General features: G+C 31.6%; 1 protein-coding gene and 1 long non-coding RNA gene across 2 annotated transcripts; one reads left to right on the top strand and one right to left on the bottom strand.

Annotated features, from left to right (window-relative positions):
* Positions 1–1,017: 1,017 nt before the first annotated feature.
* On the bottom strand, positions 1,018–11,349 carry LOC142320266 (uncharacterized). Its single transcript, XR_012755331.1, has 2 exons — positions 10,986–11,349; positions 1,018–1,292 (listed from the first exon to the last, which is right to left on the bottom strand). It is a non-coding gene; the product is annotated as an uncharacterized LOC142320266 (long non-coding RNA).
* Positions 11,350–11,553: 204 nt separating this feature from the next.
* brn (beta-1,3-galactosyltransferase brn) lies at positions 11,554–17,604 on the top strand. The gene has a single exon (XM_075356381.1). The coding sequence runs from the start codon at positions 11,612–11,614 to the stop codon at positions 12,788–12,790; it is 1,179 nt and encodes a 392-aa protein (XP_075212496.1). The 5' UTR covers positions 11,554–11,611; the 3' UTR covers positions 12,791–17,604.
* The last annotated feature ends 4,721 nt before the right edge of the window (positions 17,605–22,325 follow it).

Raw genomic sequence — 22,325 nt, 5'->3', positions numbered from 1 at the left:
TGTAGCCTAGTACTTAGATCGTCTTCATTGAGCTCGTTAACTAATTATATTTTACATGGGTGAACATTATTTGTTTTAATTATTCTGTATACTGATTAGACAGATATGCCACTTTCAACTGCCTTCTTATCAATTTATTGATGTAGATCTATTGTTAACTTTTACGAAACACTGACTTCGTTTATCTCAGTCATTGCTGTCGAAGATCTACGATGTACAGAAGCATCTTCAAAACGTACAAGTGTTTGTGAATTTCTTAACTAAATCTACCAAAGAAATAAATAATGTATGAGTGTGTAAAATTTCAAAGAGCGTTACCATAAAGGGAGATTCATTTCTTCTACCTCGTTTTTATTAGAAAATTTATTATTTTTTGGGACTAAAAAAATGTACCATACATCTTACTGTACGAGAGACTAAACGAAAATAAAAATAATCAAGACGTCAATGAACTGTTCCCTCCCATGAATACAAAAATGAAACTAATACTTATTTTTTATTTCTGTTTTAAATTTAAATAAATTATTTTATTTATTAATTACTAAAATATTAATTATATATATAAATATATAATATTAAATTAGTATAAACATTAATCACTTCAAACTTTGACCTTCAACCAGTTTTTAATAGATCGACTTATAAATAAAGTTTATTAAGTGGTGGTTCAGACAATTTTTTTTTCTTTAAAAAATCAGCCCAATTTTTACGTTAAAAATTTGAGGTCCTCTTCATGCAGCTTCCCAAAATCAATTTTTACTCAAGGTTGAGTAAAAATATTATGTCTAGTAAGAATTCCGACAATTAACATTTCTCATCTTCGGACGTTAAAAAAGTTGGGGAAAAGTCAAAAGAACTTTTTGAACACACTGGGCATGAATTTTTGTAGTCGCTGATTTATCAAAGTAGCATACTTATTGTTACACCCTTCGAGTAACAGGAATATAAAAATACACGTAAAAACTAACATATAGATTAGAGAAAAGTATAAAACTTAAATAAATCAGAAGCAAATAATTATTTTCTTAAAATTGTAATATATTTTAAAATCGTATTAAAAACATTTTACACATCATACACGCTTGAATGCAAACGCCGTCAAAGACAAGTAATAACGAGCCCTCTGGCAACGGATGTGTACTTAAATCTATGTTGTTTGTTAGCGAAAACATTCTTGGCAGCTCATTTGAATGAATAATTGCAGTAATGCCATTAATTTGAGAGTACAACGCATTTATATGTATACAAACACGATATGTTTGAAAGTAAAAAGCCAGGAGTGAGATCATCACCTACAAAACAAATGCGTATTAGCGTTCAAAATAAATGAGTAAAAAAAAAGTCGAATAACTAACTGTAAAGTTAATAATCATGAAATAAAAAAGAAAGTAATTTTAGTAGTAATGTTACTTAATAAAATATTTAGCCGTCGCAAGAGATATGTGTTCATATATATTCCCCGTAAATTCTGGTCGGGAAGGATGAAACCCTGAGGTACACAAGGCACTTCTCACGAGTTACTTTTTCTGAGAAGACTGCTCAATGTACAGCTAACCCTACGGAGGACGGAGTAAACGAAGTCAATCTTTTAGGTCTGAATATTTTGATGTGCAACAGTGTAATCGACTCGTTAATGATAGCAATAGGGAAACCTCTACTAAGTACGTCTGGTGTTTTTTTATTTGAGAATGACCATATAGTTTTTGGGAGAACATCAATTAATAGATATTAAAAAATTGTAGGTACGATTTCTTTTCTATATAAGATTACTTTTTATTAAATAACATCATTGTTCGGATTAATTTGCACACTACTGTAATTCAACCGTACTTATTTCTTTGACATGTTTTGAAGATTTAGTTTAGCAATTCAATTAAAATATTAGGAATTTTGTTCTCCCTTTCACACAAAAAAATTTCCGTCAAAAAAAAGATTAGTTTTTCACGGCCAGTTAAAAAAAACTAGGTGATAAAAATCAGAATAAAAAATTCATAAAAAAAAACATTAAAAAAATGAGGTCTTATTACAATGACACTAAATTAGATACTTACTGCGACTATTTTTCCAATTCAGTAAATCTTTTGAAGGTTATTTGCTGGTAATAAAAATTCAGTAATTATGATTATTATTATACATTTTAGTCTTACAATTTTCCATCTTTTTACTAATTTCTTACTTCAATCTGATACTGATTTATCTCTTGCTCTGCAATGTACTATTATATAATAGTTACAGTTCAAGGAACTATTCACATCCAAACGAAGTAGGAATCATTAAAACTTTTTTATCATTAAAATTTCCAATACTTCCCAAAATTTCACGTAAATTTATATAATCAAAGTTGTATAATAGAATCTGGTAAGAATGTCTGTAATATGCATCCTAAATCTTTTAGTCAAGTTTAACGTATACTTTTATTATTCCACCAAATTTTAAGATTCATTTTCCTGACTTTTACTAACAAATTTAGTAAAACTTTCCTGACTCTCAAAATGTTATGCTATGCCGTTTACTCCGCAAAATATATAGATATATTTTTTGCATCCTCCCACCATTCCCATAGCTGCCCAACTCACGCTTTTTTATTATTTATTATTACTTTCACTTTTACTGTTTATTTTTTAATGATTTTTTTACAATACACATTTAAAATTAGGCTATTTTTTGTGATAAATTGTTTCAGTAAATTACATTGCAAAACACAAAAAAAAAAAACAATTTTTAGTAAGTTTCTTGCTTAAAATTGAACATCATGGTAACTAAAAGTAACAAAAATAAGAAATAAAAGCAAACTAAAGAATTTTTAAAAATAATTGGCTCGCACCTAAGATTGCTAAAAATTATTTTGCAAAGTAAACAAAAAAACAATATTTAATAACTTTGCATAAAAGTACTAAGAAACACAGATTCAATTTAGCAAAAAAATATATGTATGATCACAACTTAAAGGAAAACTAAAATCACCGTGAGTAAGAGTAATACAAATAAGAAAACTAGAACAGAACACCTTACTTTATACAGAAAACAACATTATAAACATTTACTTGAAAAATATTTTGTCATTATTATTCTAACGTATTTGTAGAATGCCATCAATGTACGGGAGCAAGGCCATGATTAAGGAAAGAGCTCAAAGCTGGAATTTTGACGCTATACAACTATCAGGAAATATAATTTTAAAAGTTTCACCCGATTTCATCATATGAACTTAAGGATAACTTATTTTGTACGACATTGAGATCTCCGCCTTAGAAACATCATATTATGACAAAAAGAAGTAATTATGTTGTCATTTTCCATAAACGAAATCGAGGATTCAAATGTACCATTTGCTGCTGAAATGCATAACTCTGACCAGAAGATCTAGGCAAAGAACACAGATGTATCGCCACCACCGTTCTCGCATCTGTCGATTAAAGTTTTAATCTGCCGAAATGAAGTACTACTGGGAGATAAAAAAAAAATGTTCAGTGAAGGCTGAAAATTCCTTACCTTAATTATTTCATTATGCTGCTTTGCTTTACTGTACCAAATCGCTGCTTTTCAGCTCGTATTGCTGAGTTGTGGGTTTCACACACCCACAAAAGCGAGATACACATCTCTACCTCTTCTTGACCAACTGAATTCTGGATGTAAGTTTAATGACCAGCGGTTAGATCGCTGGTTATTAAGTCTTTTTACATGCCATTTAAAGGCAATTAATTACTTAAAATACAAAAAAAATTCACGGTGGTTTGAGAGAAATTCCAAGAAAACAGTTAACCGCCTTAAAATTTCACCAGTGAAAAAATTAACTGCAATTTGGAGTATTCCTCAATATAAATGAATAATTAGGGAATGTAAGTAAGAACAGGACTTGTTAATGGCTGTTTGATGCACGTAGTTGCATATGCTGGACGATGGGGTCGCCACTTCTCGATGCCGGGGAAGTATATCAAATATACTTTGGTTTTACTTAAAAATACTTTATTAATAATATAATATTAATTCGATAACAAAAATGCAAATTCTCTGTAGTTTTCCTGACTTTTCCCAACTAAATTTATATTTGCTGACTTTTCCTGCCGATGGGAACCCTATTACAACCTTGGATGTGCTTCACAAGTATTTTAATGAAAAAGGAGAGATGGATAAAATTACAAAATGTCAGACTCTTGTCGGGAATCAAATCCAACACCAGTTAATCTAGAAGCTTTTTTTTCTCCTTTCCCTTTACTTAGACGTATGGTATATTTCCAAATGTTAGGGAGCTGCGAGCAATTAGGTGGGTTTCCCCCAATCGGTACACAACTCAATTCCTTTCAGGAGATGGTGCATTCAGGAATAGTTTGGCTAGGTTTGGCTAATTCGGGCTTGTGCCCGGACTATAAGGCTGATGACACTGCGGACCATGTCCTTTATGTTTGTCCCTGGTTGAACGTACCAAAGTTGTAAGGGAGCTCGAGAGAGTGAATTCATTTCTTGATCGGAAGGCTCACAGAGAATGGACTATTGTGTCTGGCTTCTACTGCTTCCTTGCCCTGAGCGGAACGGCTAGGGGTATAGTAGAGTAGCACCCTGGGTGGTTAGGGACCAAATGAGCAGTTGATTGGCCGGAAATAGGCGTGTTGGCACCGAGCCACGGTTAGTTAGTAAAAGCAATGGTGATTATTGTTAATGTTAGCTGTCAGCGGAACGACGACTGCACTACCGAGGGTATGGATTCCCATGCAGCCGTGAGGTGTAGCGGCATCTCGACGATGCTGGTAAGTGAACGTAAATGTCACCCGGCACATGGGATGGAGCTGAGTGGGAGTAGGAGGTCTGTCCGCCTCTCCCAGGTAGACCAGACCGGAGTCCATAATGAAACAAAGTCAAGGGTATGAACTTAAGTTGAGTTCACCAAGGGAACTAGGAATAAATTTCGTTGTTGCGAACATTTTTGGTGGTCTGTTATTAATTTGGCTCGAATTTATGAGACATTTACACACGAAGTGGCTCTATAAGATGCAGAACTAGGCGCGGAGTTCGTGCTTCCGCGAACTCGTTAGCCAGTTCAAAGGGCAACGATGTAGAGCATTCAAGATAAAAGGATGAGGCCTACAGCGAAGGCAAAAGCTTAATCTATAAAACAGTGATGTAAATGTCCGGACGCCACACTTATCACCAAATTCGGCAACCAGTCAGTGTCCGGCGCCTTCCTCAGGGCATGAATAACTCCTCTTGTGTAAAATGGGGTGGAATCTCTCCATCGTCCCCGTCGTCAGTCATCACCTCTTGCCCATCCGGAAAAAGGCCATTGATTATGCCCCGTACTTCTTCAGCATCCTGCATAGACCCTGGGTCTCATCTTCCTTTTCACCAATATAGTGTATGGTCTGCCCCTACCTCCGCAATTAGCTCATTCCATTTCGCCTCTCGAATGCATGATGCAAGATCCTTCTTGGTCTTTTTGTATTGGGGCCATACATATATCCCTCAGGACAGGGAAACGAACCCTAGCATGTTCCTTCTGGCCGCTAGACACATTCGCCTCTTGTCGGCAATCTCAGACGGCCACCAATAGACGGGAGGTAGCCCCTTTCTAACATGTTTCTTAGGGAGTCCACCGCAGGCCATCTATAACGAAATCGCTAGTCTGGTAACCTCTTCCGGAAACATGGAAACAATATGGAAACATACAAAGTATGTTTCCATATTTATATTTTCAACATTACATCAAATCTCTTCCCTATAAACCTACATAGTTTTAAAGTTAATAGCATTTGACTTAAAAGTGGATAGAAAATCTGATTGCATTGTCAAACATTTGAATTTTTATGTCTGTTTCTGTACTATGTAGTTTTTTAAAATTAAATGTGTTTATGATTATTCAAGTGAGCTAAGTTTACGACTCTATGGGCTGAAAGATTTATATAATTACAGTATTGTGATTAATATCTTTGTACAACTAGCCTGTTTCTAACAGGTGGTTTGCAGTGGTCGATTTTGAATTTTTTTTTATCTCCAGGACCAACAATTAGGTATTGCTTCAGAGGATGAAATGAATGACAGTTCTTGTAGCGTGTGAAAAATGACATGTCTGACCGGGATTCAAACCTGGAACCTCCGGATGAAAGTCCAAGACACTACCACTCGCACCAGAGGCAAGCATACATATATATATATATATATATATATATATATATATATATATATATATATATATATATATATATATGTATACACACATATAAATATCTATAGGTGTCTCAAAAGTAACACAGAATTTAAATTTACAAAATGAATCTTTATGCATGAATTGGAAAAGTAATGACATACTTCAAAAATTAAATAATAATTAAAAAACCATAACCAACAAATGTCCTATACATCTAATAAGATACTCGCTCAATTTTTTGATACAATCACATTTATGCAGACTTGCAGCTCAATTGCTGCTATAGCACATCGGGTTTCTTCTTTAAGTTCAAGAAGGTTTGGTATGCATTTGCTGTAAACCTTGGACTTTACAAATCTCCAAGGATAAAAGTCACATGGTGTATGATCACATAACCTTGGTGGCCAATAGTGATCACTCTTGCATGAAATCAGTCACCCATGAAATTTCTGCTGTAACAACTCAATGCTTTCACACACTGCATTACATGTGGCACCATCCTGCTGAAAGAACATCTCATCGACATCAAAGCCAAAGTCCATGGCTTCCAACTGAGGCCACAAAAATGCTGTTATCGTCTCTCAGTAACATACACTACTGACAGTTACTGTATTTCCAGACTCACAGAAGCAATTTTTTCAACCAAGTATCTGGTATGAGGACGGCCACCTATTTTGTTGTCCATCACTGAACTGTTTGTTCAAACGTCTGAACAACTCTTTTTACGATAATTTGCACAGTTTCAGCACAATACTCTCCATATTTGTAATATGTTTTCATGATTGTTAAGCGCCCCTGCATCATGTATTTCACTACTAACTGGAATGTGATTACTACATGTGCTTCAGAAAGTGTTGCCAACACAACAGAAATAAAAATGGCAAACAATTTAAATCTTGTGTTAAATTTAGGACACCCTTTATACATATTGCAATATTACTTGAATGTGTCCAGTTTGTACATATAGAGAATTGCATTCACTACACCTTAACAAAACACAAACTCTATCTGAGAAAATTTGATGTACAGTCATGTACATAGTAAAAAAGAATACGTATAGGTACAACATAGACCATCATAATCATCTCATAAAAGTGGGGAAAAATATTTTACATTTCAAGTAGTAAACAAGGTAAATTAAAAAGATACAAAATTTTCATGCACAAAAAATATTATGATAAATGAGCTTACACAAATAGTACCAAATATACCATCTAACTCCATACTAAAACCAATTTCTAATTTTAAGTCAATTATCTGAAATTAATAACTAATATCTACAATTAATTATTGAAAACAGCAAAAGTGCCATCTGCAATATTACCAAGGAAATGACTGGATCAAAAAGACCTGGAAGTATATTTTTAAGCATTTAGAAAGTGGATTATGATTTTTATTCACCTCAGGAGTATTAAATAAGAAAAGTTAGTATAATGAATATTGCATGAATACATACATATGCGTGCATTATGAACAACATACATTATCAAAACATGTTACTGGTATTTTCAGAAAACACATATGACAAAATACAACAGGTAGATATCACACACAATTATAAATTGCTTTATAGTTCAGACTCTCAATAGCACAGGAATGACAAATAACAAGCACTATAAAAAAATCATGGCATAAAAATTCTTCAAATCACTTTTTTTTGTCTTTTTAAGTCATTAAACAAACAATTAAATGTAACAAACAAATAATACAACACATGATGCAGGAATAAGGTGCGACTGCTGCACAATAATATAATTTACATAAAACAAAAATAGCTAACTTTTGTAAATACCAATGTAGATAAATATTCAAGTAAAATATAACTATAAAAATACTCCAACATATGTTGTCTCTCTTGTATCCACCAATCCCCCTCAAAACATATATACTTGTGCATGCACATAGATGCATGTAGTGTGTGTGTGTGTGTGTGTGTGTGTGTGTGTGTGTGTGTGTGTGTGTGTGTGTGTGTGTGTGTGTGTGTGTGTGTGTGTGTGTGTGTATGTGTGTGTACAGAGAGAGAGGGAGAGAGAAAGAGAGAGAGTGATAGAGAGAAAGAGTAACAATCAATTTGTTAATGTTTCATCCAACTAGCACCAATTTATCCATTTAAATATGATTTGTTTACTATAGTTTCAAAATACGACTTTGAATGCTGGGATCTAAGATAACCTTACATCAGCTGGGAAAGCTCAACAAATAATATATACAGTCAATTTATAATATATTGTAGAGTTAGGGATTTCAAGAAAACATTAAGAAGGTTATAAAATGCATTTGCCATTAATATTGCAGAATATTCAATGGACGTAATATTACTGCTTTCACATCTCCGGTTTCTAAACAGCATTACTGTTTTCAATTTTCTTAAATAGTCTGATAAATACTCAACCAAAGATTATATCTCATTCATCAAGAAAATTAATCTTCCTGCTACTCATTAAATCTAAATTCATCAGTTTAGCAGTTATAGATGCTACTAATTGAGTCTATACAAAAATGTAAAATTTGTATGAGTGGAAAAATTACAAGATTGTTTTCAAACTATCTAAAAGGTAAGTTAATGTATATAAAGTTAATGCACATTATAACAAAAACATTGCATATAAATTATATACATTATAAAAGCATAGAGTTAGATTTCTCTACAGGTTTCAGCCAAAAATGAAGCCTTCACACAAAACCATCAGCGATCAGGTAAATACAGGCTACAGACTTTGTAAACTAGTTCTCTCAATAAAGCAACTACATTTCTTACTAGCATATTTCTTTGTTTGAATAAATCAGTTTCTTTATTTTAGATTTAAAATTATGCATACATCAAGATTTTATGCTTTCTCACAAGATTATTTGCAGTTTTCACCCATTTTTTTTTCTTTTTATACCATTAGTTACTTTATTTTGGAATTAAAAATTATTTATAAATTTACATTAAAAATTATCACATTTATTTCAACATTTAAAGCAGGTTGAATAAATGATTGTCAGTAAAAATATAGTTAATTATTCTATGAGCAAACTTTCTAACATTAAAAACTATTTATCCAAATAAATACAAAACTTTCATAACAACTTGTGTTGTTAAAAACCTATTGTGAACAAATTGACAGTACCATCCATCTGTTTCATTTAAAAATTTGAGTTTTTTTTGCAACTGATAGCTGTCTGTTATAAAGCTTTGATGCTTTGTTTTGCTTTCAATCAACTGTACTAATAGTTTTGATATATTCACAACTGAAAATAAAAGTTGAATAAAGGAATATGTGTCATGATATCTTTTGGTTTTGTCTATAAAAATGATGTCTTGCTGTGTTCATTCTTTTTTTTTTGTTTGTTCCTGCAGTGATGTTTTGTTCATATGTTGTAGTAAATTATATTAATTTTAAATTAATATAATTATAAGACATTGATTTTTCATATACTACAAGATTTCCATTTTGTATTCCCATCCACAAGCTTCGAAGCTTGTATGAATTAATAAAAAGAAAACGAAAGTAAATATTAACTTAAACAAACTAAATAGCTTATTTTATCTAATAATGTAAGAAATAATATAGGAAGTCTTTAGTAATGACTATTCATATTATTTATAAAGTTATTTATTCAATGACATTTTTGTCTAATTTTATTGATTTATAGAAAATCTGTTTTTTTGTAGTCTAATTAAAAAAAAAAGTATAGCGAGACTAGTATAATGTATTTATTTATTATTAATTAGTAATAAATATGTTAAGGTATACTTAAACATTATGACACATCATTCAAAATATATGTACATTTTTACAATACTCATTTGACTATTATTATATCACTTACAATTCAATTGTAACAACTAATTAAAATATATATTTTCATTATATTTAAGCATAATGCAGAAGGTACAGATTTTACACATTATACTAGTATGTACTTATAGTTTTGTAGTGGTTTCAATGTAACCACTACACCACTAAATCGACTATCAATTAGTCATTAGTAAATTGACTATAAATTTACTTTTTATTAACAATTTATCTGAAATTTTATTTATTATTATTCTATGATATTGCAGTCAATCACTATACTATCAACATATATAGACATATAAAAAACATTGCAGAAGTAATATAAATACTTTCATTACAAATTATCACAAAATTAAACAAAGGATTGGCATAATTTTTCAAATTTCTAACATCATTCATAACATATCTGTATTAAAAGAAAAAAAAGGCAAATCAGCATGTAAAAACTATATATGAACAGGAATAGAAATCTGTAAAGCAAGTGGTTTTTTCAATTTGTAAAAAAAATATATATTATATATATAAATACACACACAAAATTATTGGTCAATGAATTCTATTCTTAAGTTCGCACAATATAATTCACTATTGTCTAAAACCAAATATAATCGTAATGATACTGTCGTATCATTACGATTTCATTTTCATTCGTGTATTTCATTTGTAAACATTTCAAGTGTTTCAATAACGATCAAAATTTTAGGTTAGGTTTCATATAGATCTTAATGAAAATCTAAGTGTAATGATCATAATGATAACGATTACACTTAAAACACACCAGTCTAAAACTTGGAGGGTATTAAATACCCCCCAAATTTGAAAAACATTTACAACACCTGCATATGTTTACATATAAATGATCATACAGTACAATAAAAACCACGTATTCAGGAGGCTCATGATAAACTGGACAACAAAATATATTTCGGTATTAAAATATCTCTTAAAATTACAATTCCGTTCGAAAGTAATTAAGGGAAAATCAAAATTCTTACGGTTGTATAACAATTCATAAAATACAATTTTTTTTAAAATTAAGTAATTTTGAAAACACAACATACCTCTTTCTCCTTCCATTTTTAAACTGACAATACAGTACTTATGGTTAAAAAATGCTAACTTCAGCACAAAGTCCACACTTCACCCCAATTTTAATCAACCTGTTTGGCCCACTTTCTTTTCAACAGAAAACATGGCCGGGCAGTCACTTAAAACTTCAAGGTCGATGAACTGGGGCAGTGAGTAGAAAACAATAATGGCAAATGTAACAAGTAAAGTAAATACGCAAAGTTTAACAAAATAAAATTGTAGTCTAATTTTAATATAACGACAAATATAGCTAATGTTCACTTATGAAAAAGGGTAAAACGGTAAGCAATGGCAAAATCTAACCACGATACAATTTTCAAGCACATCAACGCCTTATCAATTTTGTGTCCATTACTGAACAATAAGTACTTTGAAAAAAAAAATTATTTATAATTATAAATACGCAGAAACTCTAATTGAAATGATTAATAATAGGATTTAATCAGTAACTACAACAATCTTTACCTAAAATCAGTGATTGAATGTTTGAAGATTATGATGGCAGTGACAATTCAAATTAGTCTGCTTAGTTTACGGATAACCTATAACTGAAGTAAAATGTTTTTGTGTTAATTGAATTAAGTTGCTTACATTGTAAATGCTTGTTAGAATGAAGTGGATAATAATAAATCGTATGGTGAAAACGAAATTTAAGTATGTGATCATAGTTGGTTTTGTGATATTATATATCTTCGGTGTCCACATTCATCTTTTAGAGAAAGATTTTTACAATGAATTTAATTATCCTCTACAAGGTGACATAGTTCGTTATGCTGAACAGGTTAAGAATAATAAAAAGTTGGATCATGAACCTATTAATACGTATAATTACAAATTTATATCAAATAACAAAACTAAATGTGCTAGTAGTGGTAATGATTCTAAGTTGAGACTAGTTTACATTATAAAGTCTGCTATGAAAAACTTTGATCGCCGTATAGGCATAAGGCAGTCGTGGGGTTATGAAAGCAGGTTTTCTGATGTGCCTATACGAACTGTTTTTCTTTTGGGAATTGGAACTGATAATATTGTCCAGGAAAAAATTGAAAAAGAAAATGAAAAGTTTGGTGATATTGTGCAGGCAAGTTTTATTGATGATTATTACAATAATACTATTAAAACTATGATGGGTTTTAAATGGGCAGTGGAATTTTGTCCTAATTCAAAGTTTTATTTTTTTAGTGATGATGATATGTATGTTTCTACTAAGAATATTCTACGATTTGTTCGCAATCCTGTCAATTACCCAGCCTACTTGCAGCTACCTATAGCTTCTGTTAATGAAGAAATTGTTACAAATTTAAACAATATACGAAATCGTGAAGTTAAATCATTGCCTTTACAATTTAATTCCAGAAGATTATCACAAGTACTGGATTTTGAACTACCAGATGATGTTGTTTTATACTCAGGTTATGTTTTTGTATCTTCTCCACATCGCCATTTTACTAGTAAATGGTACATTTCTTTGGAAGAATATCCTTACCACATGTGGCCTCCTTATGTTTCAGCAGGAGCATATATACTATCAAAAGAAGCATTAGTTAACTTATATTTTGGTAGTATGTTTACAAAACATTTTAGGTTTGATGATATATATTTAGGTATTGTTGCAAAAAAAATGAATATCGAACCATTTCATTGTAATGAATTTTATTTTTATAAAAAAGATTATAACATTTATAATTACAAATATACTATTGCTTCACATGGCTATGGTGATCCTGTCGAACTATTAAGAGTATGGAATGAGCAGAGAAGTGCTAATAATGCATAATATTGTGTCTTAATGTACAAAAATTGTGGTAATTTATACAAATTTTGCTATAATAGAAATACAGCAATTACAACCTTGAAGGTGCTACTGTGCAATAAGGGATGAGATAATGTAATGGAAAATGACAAAAATTGTAATTAGCTAATCTATGACATTGTGCTAAACTCTTAAAATAATTGGCTAGAAAGGTAAATATATTAATATTTACGTTATAGTAAAGAAATCATCAAAAAGCAGTCTTGTTAACATCTTCCAACACATTTTTATATTTTTAACACATGTCTCAGGAGCGGTCGGTCTGATTCTGTTCAAGACTACACATTTACCAATACGTTTACAAATACACGCCAGACTGCAGACAGATTAGATGCTTTGGCATCTCTGCAAGGTACTGTTGACATCATGTCACTGTGCTATTACTCTTTAACCTGGTACATAAGAATAAAATAAATATTTAGTTTAAGTGGAGGGAAATGGGTGGTATATGTTTTTTTTGTTATTCAGTCGAAACTAGAAAGCAAACTGTAATACAAAAAAGTGAGTACTTTTCAATTTTTAATATTTTAGTCTGCGGGACTGAATAACAAAAAAAACATATACCACCCATTTCCCTCCACTTAAACTAAATATTTATTTTATTCTTATGTACCAGGTTAAAGAGTAATAGCACAGTGACATGATGTCAACAGTACCTTGCAGAGATGCCAAAGCATCTAATCTGTCTGCAGTCTGGCGTGTATTTGTAAACGTATTGGTAAATGTGTAGTCTTGAACAGAATCAGGCCGACTTTCGATATATTAAATTTCTAGTCTTTCTTTTGAATGTAAAAAAAAACCAGTGGGGTTTTTTCCACAAAATTCTCCCATTGGGGAATTCATAATGGGGACATGTTAAAAATGGGTGTTAAAAAAGAACCTTTAAAATATATCATTATACATTTTTAATTTGAACAAATTCTTTTTTCATATAAAAAACTACATGAAAAGTTAATTTCTAAAAAAACTGCTACCTTTTTGAAAAAGATGTATGAGGAATTAAAGTAATTTAATTTAAGATATGGAGCTTTCTGCAGTAATTTATAACTAAATTTACAGTGAAAAAACCCCCTAAATTGGATTTTTAACTTCATTGGAATCCTATTTTACAAAGCATCAAAACTTTGTAAAAATCAGCAATTATCACAGCAGTTACAATTTAAACCATTAATTGGTGGTACTTAAACTATCATGTAAATATTTATTAATGTTTTCAAGTTATAAGCATAAATAACAAATTTATATGTTTTGAGCTTATTTAAATAAAATATGTCTTATCTAAAAAAATTGAGATTTTCTCAAATTGTCAAAAAAAATGAAAAATTAAAACATAAAAAAAATTACTATTTTCTCAAATTGTCAAAAAAAAATGAAAAACTAAAACATCATTACTATTGGGTGCTTATTTTATCATGTAAAATAGATGTGATTTACTTAACCTAGGTAATTAATATTATTGTTTCTCTTCAAATACTTAACAAAGAATTTTTTTTCACTTTCTTTGTAATCATCATTGTCCAGTTAAGTGTAAGCTTTCTGGTGGTGATACAACACACATAATTTATTCATGAAGTATGGGGATTTCATCTTAGTTAAATCATTGGAACTTGTTTTCTCCTTTGATTTCAGTGTACTTCAGGTGGAAATACCTTTTTCCTTATGCAAATCAGAGTTGTGAGTACTATTTTGGTATATAGTGACCCCATAGTTGCCACTTTTTGGTTCAGTTCCATATGACAATTTTGCATCCCTGATGGTCCTGGTACTACTTTATTTAAAGCTTTAACGTTAGACCTTGCATCTTTGGCTTCAAATTAATTACCAAGCCGTAGGAATGATTCAAGGTGTCATCTATAGAATCAGAAACAAAAGACTCTTCACTTTCTATTTCACTTGAACTAGACCATAGGATTACAAATTTGCCTTTTCTGATTTTCTTTTTCAGTGGTTCTTTGACAATCTCCTTTCTTTTTTTCTCACTGAGAAACTTCTTTTCCATTTCTTGAATTACAACTTTTGCAGTTAGAACAATATTTATTAAATGAAAGTTCCTTTTTTCTTGGTTGGATTTCTGTCTTGCCTAGGGGTTGTTGTTTGTAAAAGCTTGTCTGTAAAATTTGAAAGGTTGTGTTTGGATCCTGGTGTTATGTTTTCAATCAACTCATCTTGTGCTTGGATTGCTGGTGTTGACAAGTTCATCATTTAGATGATTAGAGATAATATCTTCTGGAAGTGGTAGCAAGGTGGCATGCGTCATTATTGGCTTCTTCTGTTTCAGTCTGATCTGCCTGTGTGCTGATCTCGTCAGGAAAGCCATAATTTTCAACAAACTCTGCAGGATTATCTGCAAGGGGTGAAGGCAACCTGTCATGCATGGCATCATCTGGTTGGTTTCCAATAAGCTTGTCTTCTGCATGTGTACTGAGTGGTGCAGTGTGAGATTATTCTTATTATCCTTTGGAAGACTAGGCCTAGTTCCTGGGATTTGCTTTTTAAGAACCTGTTGAAGGTCAGTAGGCCAGATTCCATTAGAGAGTACTGCTTTTTTATTGTCCTTTTTAAAAGCTTCCCTCTCTCACAAATCTCAAACTTTGGAAATATTCTTTTTTTATTGTTTTAAAATATTAAATTTTCTTTACAGGAGGAAAAACTTCTACATCCTACAATTGCATCTTGTCAGATGAGTTTGCAAGTAGTATTAGTATGTGATTATTCTCAATAGCTACCGACTGTGGCTTTCGTGGCCGTCATATAAAACCAAGATGGGCTAGTCATATCTTTTTTCCATTCAACAATTCCTGAAAAGGTATTTTTGTACTGCCATCAATTTGGAGAAGATAAATATGCTGCACCTTCTGGTCCATTCATACACCTTGAATCATAAAGGTTTTTACTTTTTATAAATTATCAAAGAAGCAAAAAGATGCCATCTGCAGATGCCATCTTTCTACATCAGAAAATTATGCTCCTTTCCACTCCTCTGCACCTGTGAAACACATCCCTTTCTTTGCAAGCACATTAATTGCTGTGCTTGATGCACACACAGTTAAATGAAGGTTTCTCTGGATTTTTTATAACAAGTTTTTCAACTCTTGCTTTAAAACTTTGTGATGTGCACTTAATTCTTGATTTTTGTATAGTGTGGCATTTTACGTTTGACTTAAGGATGTCTCCTCACAATTAATTAGTTTTTGAAAATTTTTTTTAAGTTTGTTTACTTCAAAATAACCTTACACAACAAAAATGATTTCATCTTTGACCAGGAGCTGCAGGCTGTCACTTAGGAAAATGATATTGTATGTCAAATTGTTTTCAATTTTTGTGGTATTAATGGTTTTTGACCAGCTCCTTTAACACTGCTTCACTTTTGTTTTTCATACAATTTCTCAAAGTTTGTTCAGGAATGTTCATTGTTCTTGGCACACTATCTCCATTTTTTATTCTTGCAAGTACTTCATTTAACATTTCTTTACTATATTTGTCCTCAGTTTTCCTTTTGTAATTAATAGGCATTTTGGAAACTTTTCAAAATGTTCTAGGGCACACATTTAGCAATAAATAGTCAGTTAAAACCAATATGACATGTGTACCAACCTACTCAAATGTGTTTAATTGGTTTAACCTTCTTCTTCTCACACTTTAATGTGTTTAATGTGTTTAACCTTCTCCAAATGTGTTTAATTGGTGATAACTAAAATCTTTTAGTTTTAATGTAACAGATTGAAGAGAAATATTTTATGATTATTACTTCAAAAATAAGTTTATACATATTAAGATAATATCATGTCTTTGTGAATTTAGAAACTGCCACCTAATTTCCTGTAAGGGGGTAAAGTCTTTTACCTCCACCAACCCATCATCAATATTTTATAAAAAAGTATTAACATAACTTCATATAAGTATGTACTATAATAAAACGTTGCTTTATTTAGAAAAATCAAATCCATTTTTTTGTGGAATATAAAACCGGACAAAGTGAAAAATAGTTTCAAAATTTTTATAAAAGGTGTGCCAAGAAAAAAATTTATTGCACTTTTTTGAATGCAAATAAAACTGTAAATATGCATTTTTTACAGCTAAAAAAATATCACCAATTTACATCCATTTATTAAACCGTATGAGCCTAGAGATTTGACACCATACGATAATGTTAGCTTTATATAAGATCAGTTTTAAAAGTGTTTAAATGTATTTTTTATTTCCAAGTTATTCATTTAAAGTAAATAATGGTAATGCATTAAAGCGTAATGGGATTAAAATTTTGTATTTTTTAAACAGAAATGCTGTAAACTTATAAAATTTACAAGTAAAAATACATAAATTATTTAGTGTATGTATTTCAGTTGTAAAAAAATTATTTCAATTTTTGAAATGTCATTGTATAAATCAAATGAATTTAAGAGTAAAATTAATTGATTTGTTCATAAATTAACAGTGTTCTCTGAATTCTTCATTCAGAAGATTATCGTATATTAGAATAACAGAGAAATGAAAGGATGTGAGTTACATGTTCGAGTATTAATCTCATGACTATGTCCTTGAAAACAGTTCAACATTGATACTGCTCACTGGTGTAGAATTTAATGTGTCATATAGCTTTGTAAAAATTCTGTAAGGCTCATTATAGTGCAGTTTAATTGAACATGAAATATCATATAGCTTTGTCTTAAAGGTACCAATTTCTGTTACTGTATGTTTCTGTTACTCTATTACTAACTATTTTCAGTCATTAGAAAGAGCAGGAAAAATATTACATGGTATCATAGTATTTTATACGTTTACAGCACAGATATATCCTTATCTCGTTTTCTTATTTTTCTGTGAAAAAGAATTGTATATTTTTATATATATATATATATATATATATATATATATATATATATATATATATATATATATATACAAATGAAATATACACTATGAAATGTACACTTCAATAGCTTATAAAAAATTTATTTTTTAACAGTTGAGATGATTATTTACATGACTAAGAAGAATTATGTAAGTTTTTATTTATAAATGTTCAATGTGTACACCATTTGTAGCATGACGGATATCAACGCAGTAATCAAATTCATTCCAAATATGTGCAAGCATACTGTGCTAGTCAACAATAGCAACAGCATTTGTGATGCGTTGTTAAGTAATTGATATCAACAGGTGTCTTTTACATAACCCTATAAAAAGTAGTCACAAGGTGTTAAGTCTGAACTACATGGTGGCCAACATTTAAACGCCATGTTTTCCTCACTTGCACAGCCAATCCAACATCTGGGAAGGTATTCATCCAGATAATTTCTGATCTGTAAGTGCCAGTGAGGCGGAGCTCTGTCTTGTACGAAGATGAAGTTGTCACTATGTTCCTCAAGTTGAGACATTAGCCATTCACCTAACATGTCCAGGTAAATTACTCTGATTACTGTCACTTCATGAAAAAAGAACAGCCAGTACACCCTTTCACCCCTTCATTTTTACAAGTAGCGCAATGCAGGTTCACTTTAGGGGAATCATGTATATGTTATAAACTTTCTCATAGCTTTTCTGTAGCCCGTATTCTTACATTATGTCTATTAAGTTTTCCACTAATGTGAAATGTACATTAATCACTGAAAATTAGGTGATGAAAAAAGCCATCGTCGTTATCAGTACATTACTGCAACCACACACAAAAATGTTTACATAAGACTTTTATCATCGACATTTAAAATTAGTACTAACTGTAATTTATAAGATGTCATTTTCAAATGTTTCTGCTGAATTTTCCACACAGTCAGTGAGGAATTTGCAATTCTAAACATTGTGATCTAATCAATTCGCCTAGGCTATGTTGATACACATCACAAATACAATCAATTTGTTCTTTTGAAACAAGAGATCTTCCAGCACTTTTCTTTTTACACAGACTTTGTGTTTTGAAACTGTTTATTCCAGTCATAGATTGATTTTCTTGTTGGTGGTGATTTACCATATTTTGTTCTAAAATGTTACTGCACGACAGTAACAGTTTGTTTTGGCTTATTCGAGCACACAAAAATCTTTCTTTACTGCACTAGCAGCCACCTTGCCAGACTGGTAACATGACATCAATCAGTGACATTAGCAACAGAGAAGATATACAAACAATAAACTTTTCCCTAAAAAATTCCCTGTAAAACCATATTATATATTGTATTCACATACATCAGTTTAATTTTTTATAAGCTATTGAAAGTGTATATTTATGTATAATGTTTGGTAAAATTACCCAAAATATCAGGCTACGCAGACTTTCAGTTGCATGTTTCAGCACCTTTACCATGTACATTGACTTTAGGTAGTTATGAGATGCTACTGTTCACTGGATTACTGTGTGTATTAACCTTTGTCAGCCATTTTGGAAATCATGTTTTTAACAGTTAACCTCCTCCTCAGTCCTGAGTAATTAAATTTATATTAAAAGATAAGAAGAAGAGTTTTTGTTACCTTTAGAGATAAAGTACGACATATTTTAGCATGGAAAATCATTTTCTCATTTCTCCAAGAAAAAACCTGTGTACCCTGGGTTGATGCAATGAATATAACAACATAGTCATTTTTCATTTTTAATTTTTTGCATGATATGCAACAAAATAATTGTTTTTCAGAACACATAAGTAGATGTTACACTTTGTACAGGATTCTAGTTTTTTATTTGCACCTGTTCAATCTACATTTTGAAGTATTTTTTCCCTCCTGATATTCTGGAAAATGCCCTACACCATGATAATGCATTTCCATGATAGGAGTGTTACAAATCTTCATGGTCTTTTAACAGTTTCTTTATTGTTGTCATCACACTTCTCCAATGATCTTGGTCGCCCTCTAAACTGAATAATAGGAATAGCCGCTGTAACTCTTTTTTGTAATTTATCAATGCTTTACTTTGGTGCATTTTATATTGAAGCAGAGGGAATATTTGTTTGTTGGGAACTTAAGTGGAATTGCACAATCTTCTGTATACAGGTAAAGTACTCGTCACCTAAATTTAATCCTCCTATTTTTTTCATTATAACCTATTATTACTTGGAGTTGTTATACGTCAATTTTTATCTTTTGACTAGCACTTTATATCGTTGGCTTGGATCAGAACTATGCTAAATCCAAAAACTCATTTATTCAGGAGAGCTCAATTAGGCTACTTCTACAGAAAGGAGATTAGTATTTTTTCTATAAAATACTTGTTTTTTGTTTTTTTTTAGAAAAATAACTTTTTTTGTTAAATATTGGACTTGAATAGTTCTGCATTCAAAGGTATGCAGCCAAAGAATATTTACACAGAATATCTCAAAATTGAAAATTTTGGACTTAGCGTAGTTCTGATGCAAGCCAATGATATCCTCAAAGGTTCACTTCCTACATGTGAATAAATAAAGGTCATACAAGTAAAGTTGCGCTGATCTTCTATGACTGGTTCTCTCCTTGAATTGTGCAGTTAACTTCTTTAATATATTTTTATTCCTGGTCCAGCAAAGTTTTGTTTCACTGTTCCACACTGATAAATATTTACTGATAACAAGTATTCTACACATTTCAAACTGGTAAAAAATCTATCAGTGTAGGTATACGTGTGTTATCTTTCGGTACGGTCTCGGTTAAATGTTTATTTTTTTCTCATTTCCTATTGCTCAGGGCTGGACATACAGTCAAGTATGAGCTCCCCCACCTATCAGCAGAATGTCCAGCATGTCAGGTTGGTTCACCAGCTGGATCATTAAATCACCTGCCTCAAATCCCCCAGAGAGGGTTAACCAGGCCTGACTGTCATTCTTGGCCCTCCCCTCCACCAGTGACTGGGACTTGGTCAGTCAACTGCCAGGAGGGGGAAAGCAGACACAAATATGTCATTCCTGGGCCCCTACCAGCGGCTGGAACTCTTATCTTTAATTTAACCTCCAACCTGATCTCCCAAGGAGTCTCCAACTGCTCATCAGAACCAGCACACCTCGACATGCTGGCCCTCCCAGTTGGAGTTGTTCTGCCCATCCCTACACTAACTAAAACCTGTTTCTTCTACCCTCTTCATCCTCACAAATTCATCAACACTTCTCCAACCATCTTTGGATGGTAACATATATCTTATCAACTCTTCTGATTTCAGGTCACTAATACCAGCATACCTGCACTGTTCCTCCCACTCTAGGCACTGAAATGTGTGTGTTCTACCATATCGCAAACACAATACATGCAAGCTGATGGATTCTCACGTGCCAATCCTGTGTAAATAAACTTCAAAGTTCCCGTAACCCGATAACAGTTGTAAAAACCCAGCTTGTCATAACCTCTACTATACCATGCGGTCAAATTGGGTATAAGACATCTGATCCAAGTTGCCTTCTCACCCATAGACCATTCCTCTTGCCAGATGTGTAGAGTCCTTGCCCTCAATTCAGACTTAGTACCATCAGAATGCTTGCCAACTAGCTCCTGGACCAGAAGGGGTTGATGGTTGATGGGGAACCCCCCCCCCAAAAAAAGCTTGACACTGCTCCATCTAAACCTACTCATAAAAATCAAGAAAAATTAAATCAAAAATAATACTGTCAGATGCTGATAACATGAAACGCTTCAATCCAATTGGATTTGACTTTGAAAAACTGTTAAATTTCACTTTACGGTAATTTTTTCAAGAGGCAGGGATGGCATACATAGTTTGAATTACTGTTTTATATGGAAAAACTGTTGAAAAATGTTTATGAATTTTTGAAAACTAATTTTTTATTAAATTCAAATTTTTGCTCTAGCTTCTGATGGGGCTGGAATAAAAATGTAAAATTTGCACAACTTAGTGTTTTTGTAGATGTTTATGGCAAATAAAAAATTTTCTTGTGTATTGTACTAGTAAAAAAGTTATAACCTCTCAAAAATAATAAAACCCTGTTAAAAGTGATACCATTTTGATTCACTAAATAGGTGCTCCAAGGGGGTTTCTTGTCTTCTTGCCACTTTAATATTTTTATACTTATTATAATAGTTGACTTGTTTGAGCCATTCAACTGCAGTGTTCATGTTATAACAGGCCCTTGAAGTCATTTCCAGTTGTCAGGAAAATTCATGTTGCAACATGCTCATTTGTGCTTTTGCATCATTTAGCTTTGCAGTTACACACTGGTCAGTCTGACATTAGTCAGTGACCTGTTCACATCTTTACAGTGTCTCAAATTTCATCCTGTGTTTGGAAGTGTTTATTAAATAAAGAAGTTTTACTTAATAATATTATATTGCAAATATTAAATCAGTTAAATTTGTACATTACTTTCAAATAATTTCAACTAAAACAATGAAAGAACAATGTTCCATAGGAATTTGTGTGAATGAAGAGTGTCATAAAACAGCATATTACAGTACCAAAAGACCTCAAAAATTTGTGAATTTTAGAGATGAAAACCAACAACTTAGCTTTTTGTGTTAATTCAGATGTCACTAGTGTTTGTAAATATCATGAAAAAATGTTTTTTGTCAAAATTCAGTCACCTGTTTGGCC

This window comes from Lycorma delicatula, chromosome 2 (genome assembly GCF_047948215.1).
Source record: "Lycorma delicatula isolate Av1 chromosome 2, ASM4794821v1, whole genome shotgun sequence".
Lineage (NCBI taxonomy): Eukaryota > Metazoa > Arthropoda > Insecta > Hemiptera > Fulgoridae > Lycorma > Lycorma delicatula.
The sequence above is the reverse complement of the archived record's forward strand: the minus strand, read 5'-3'. Positions and strand labels throughout refer to the sequence as shown.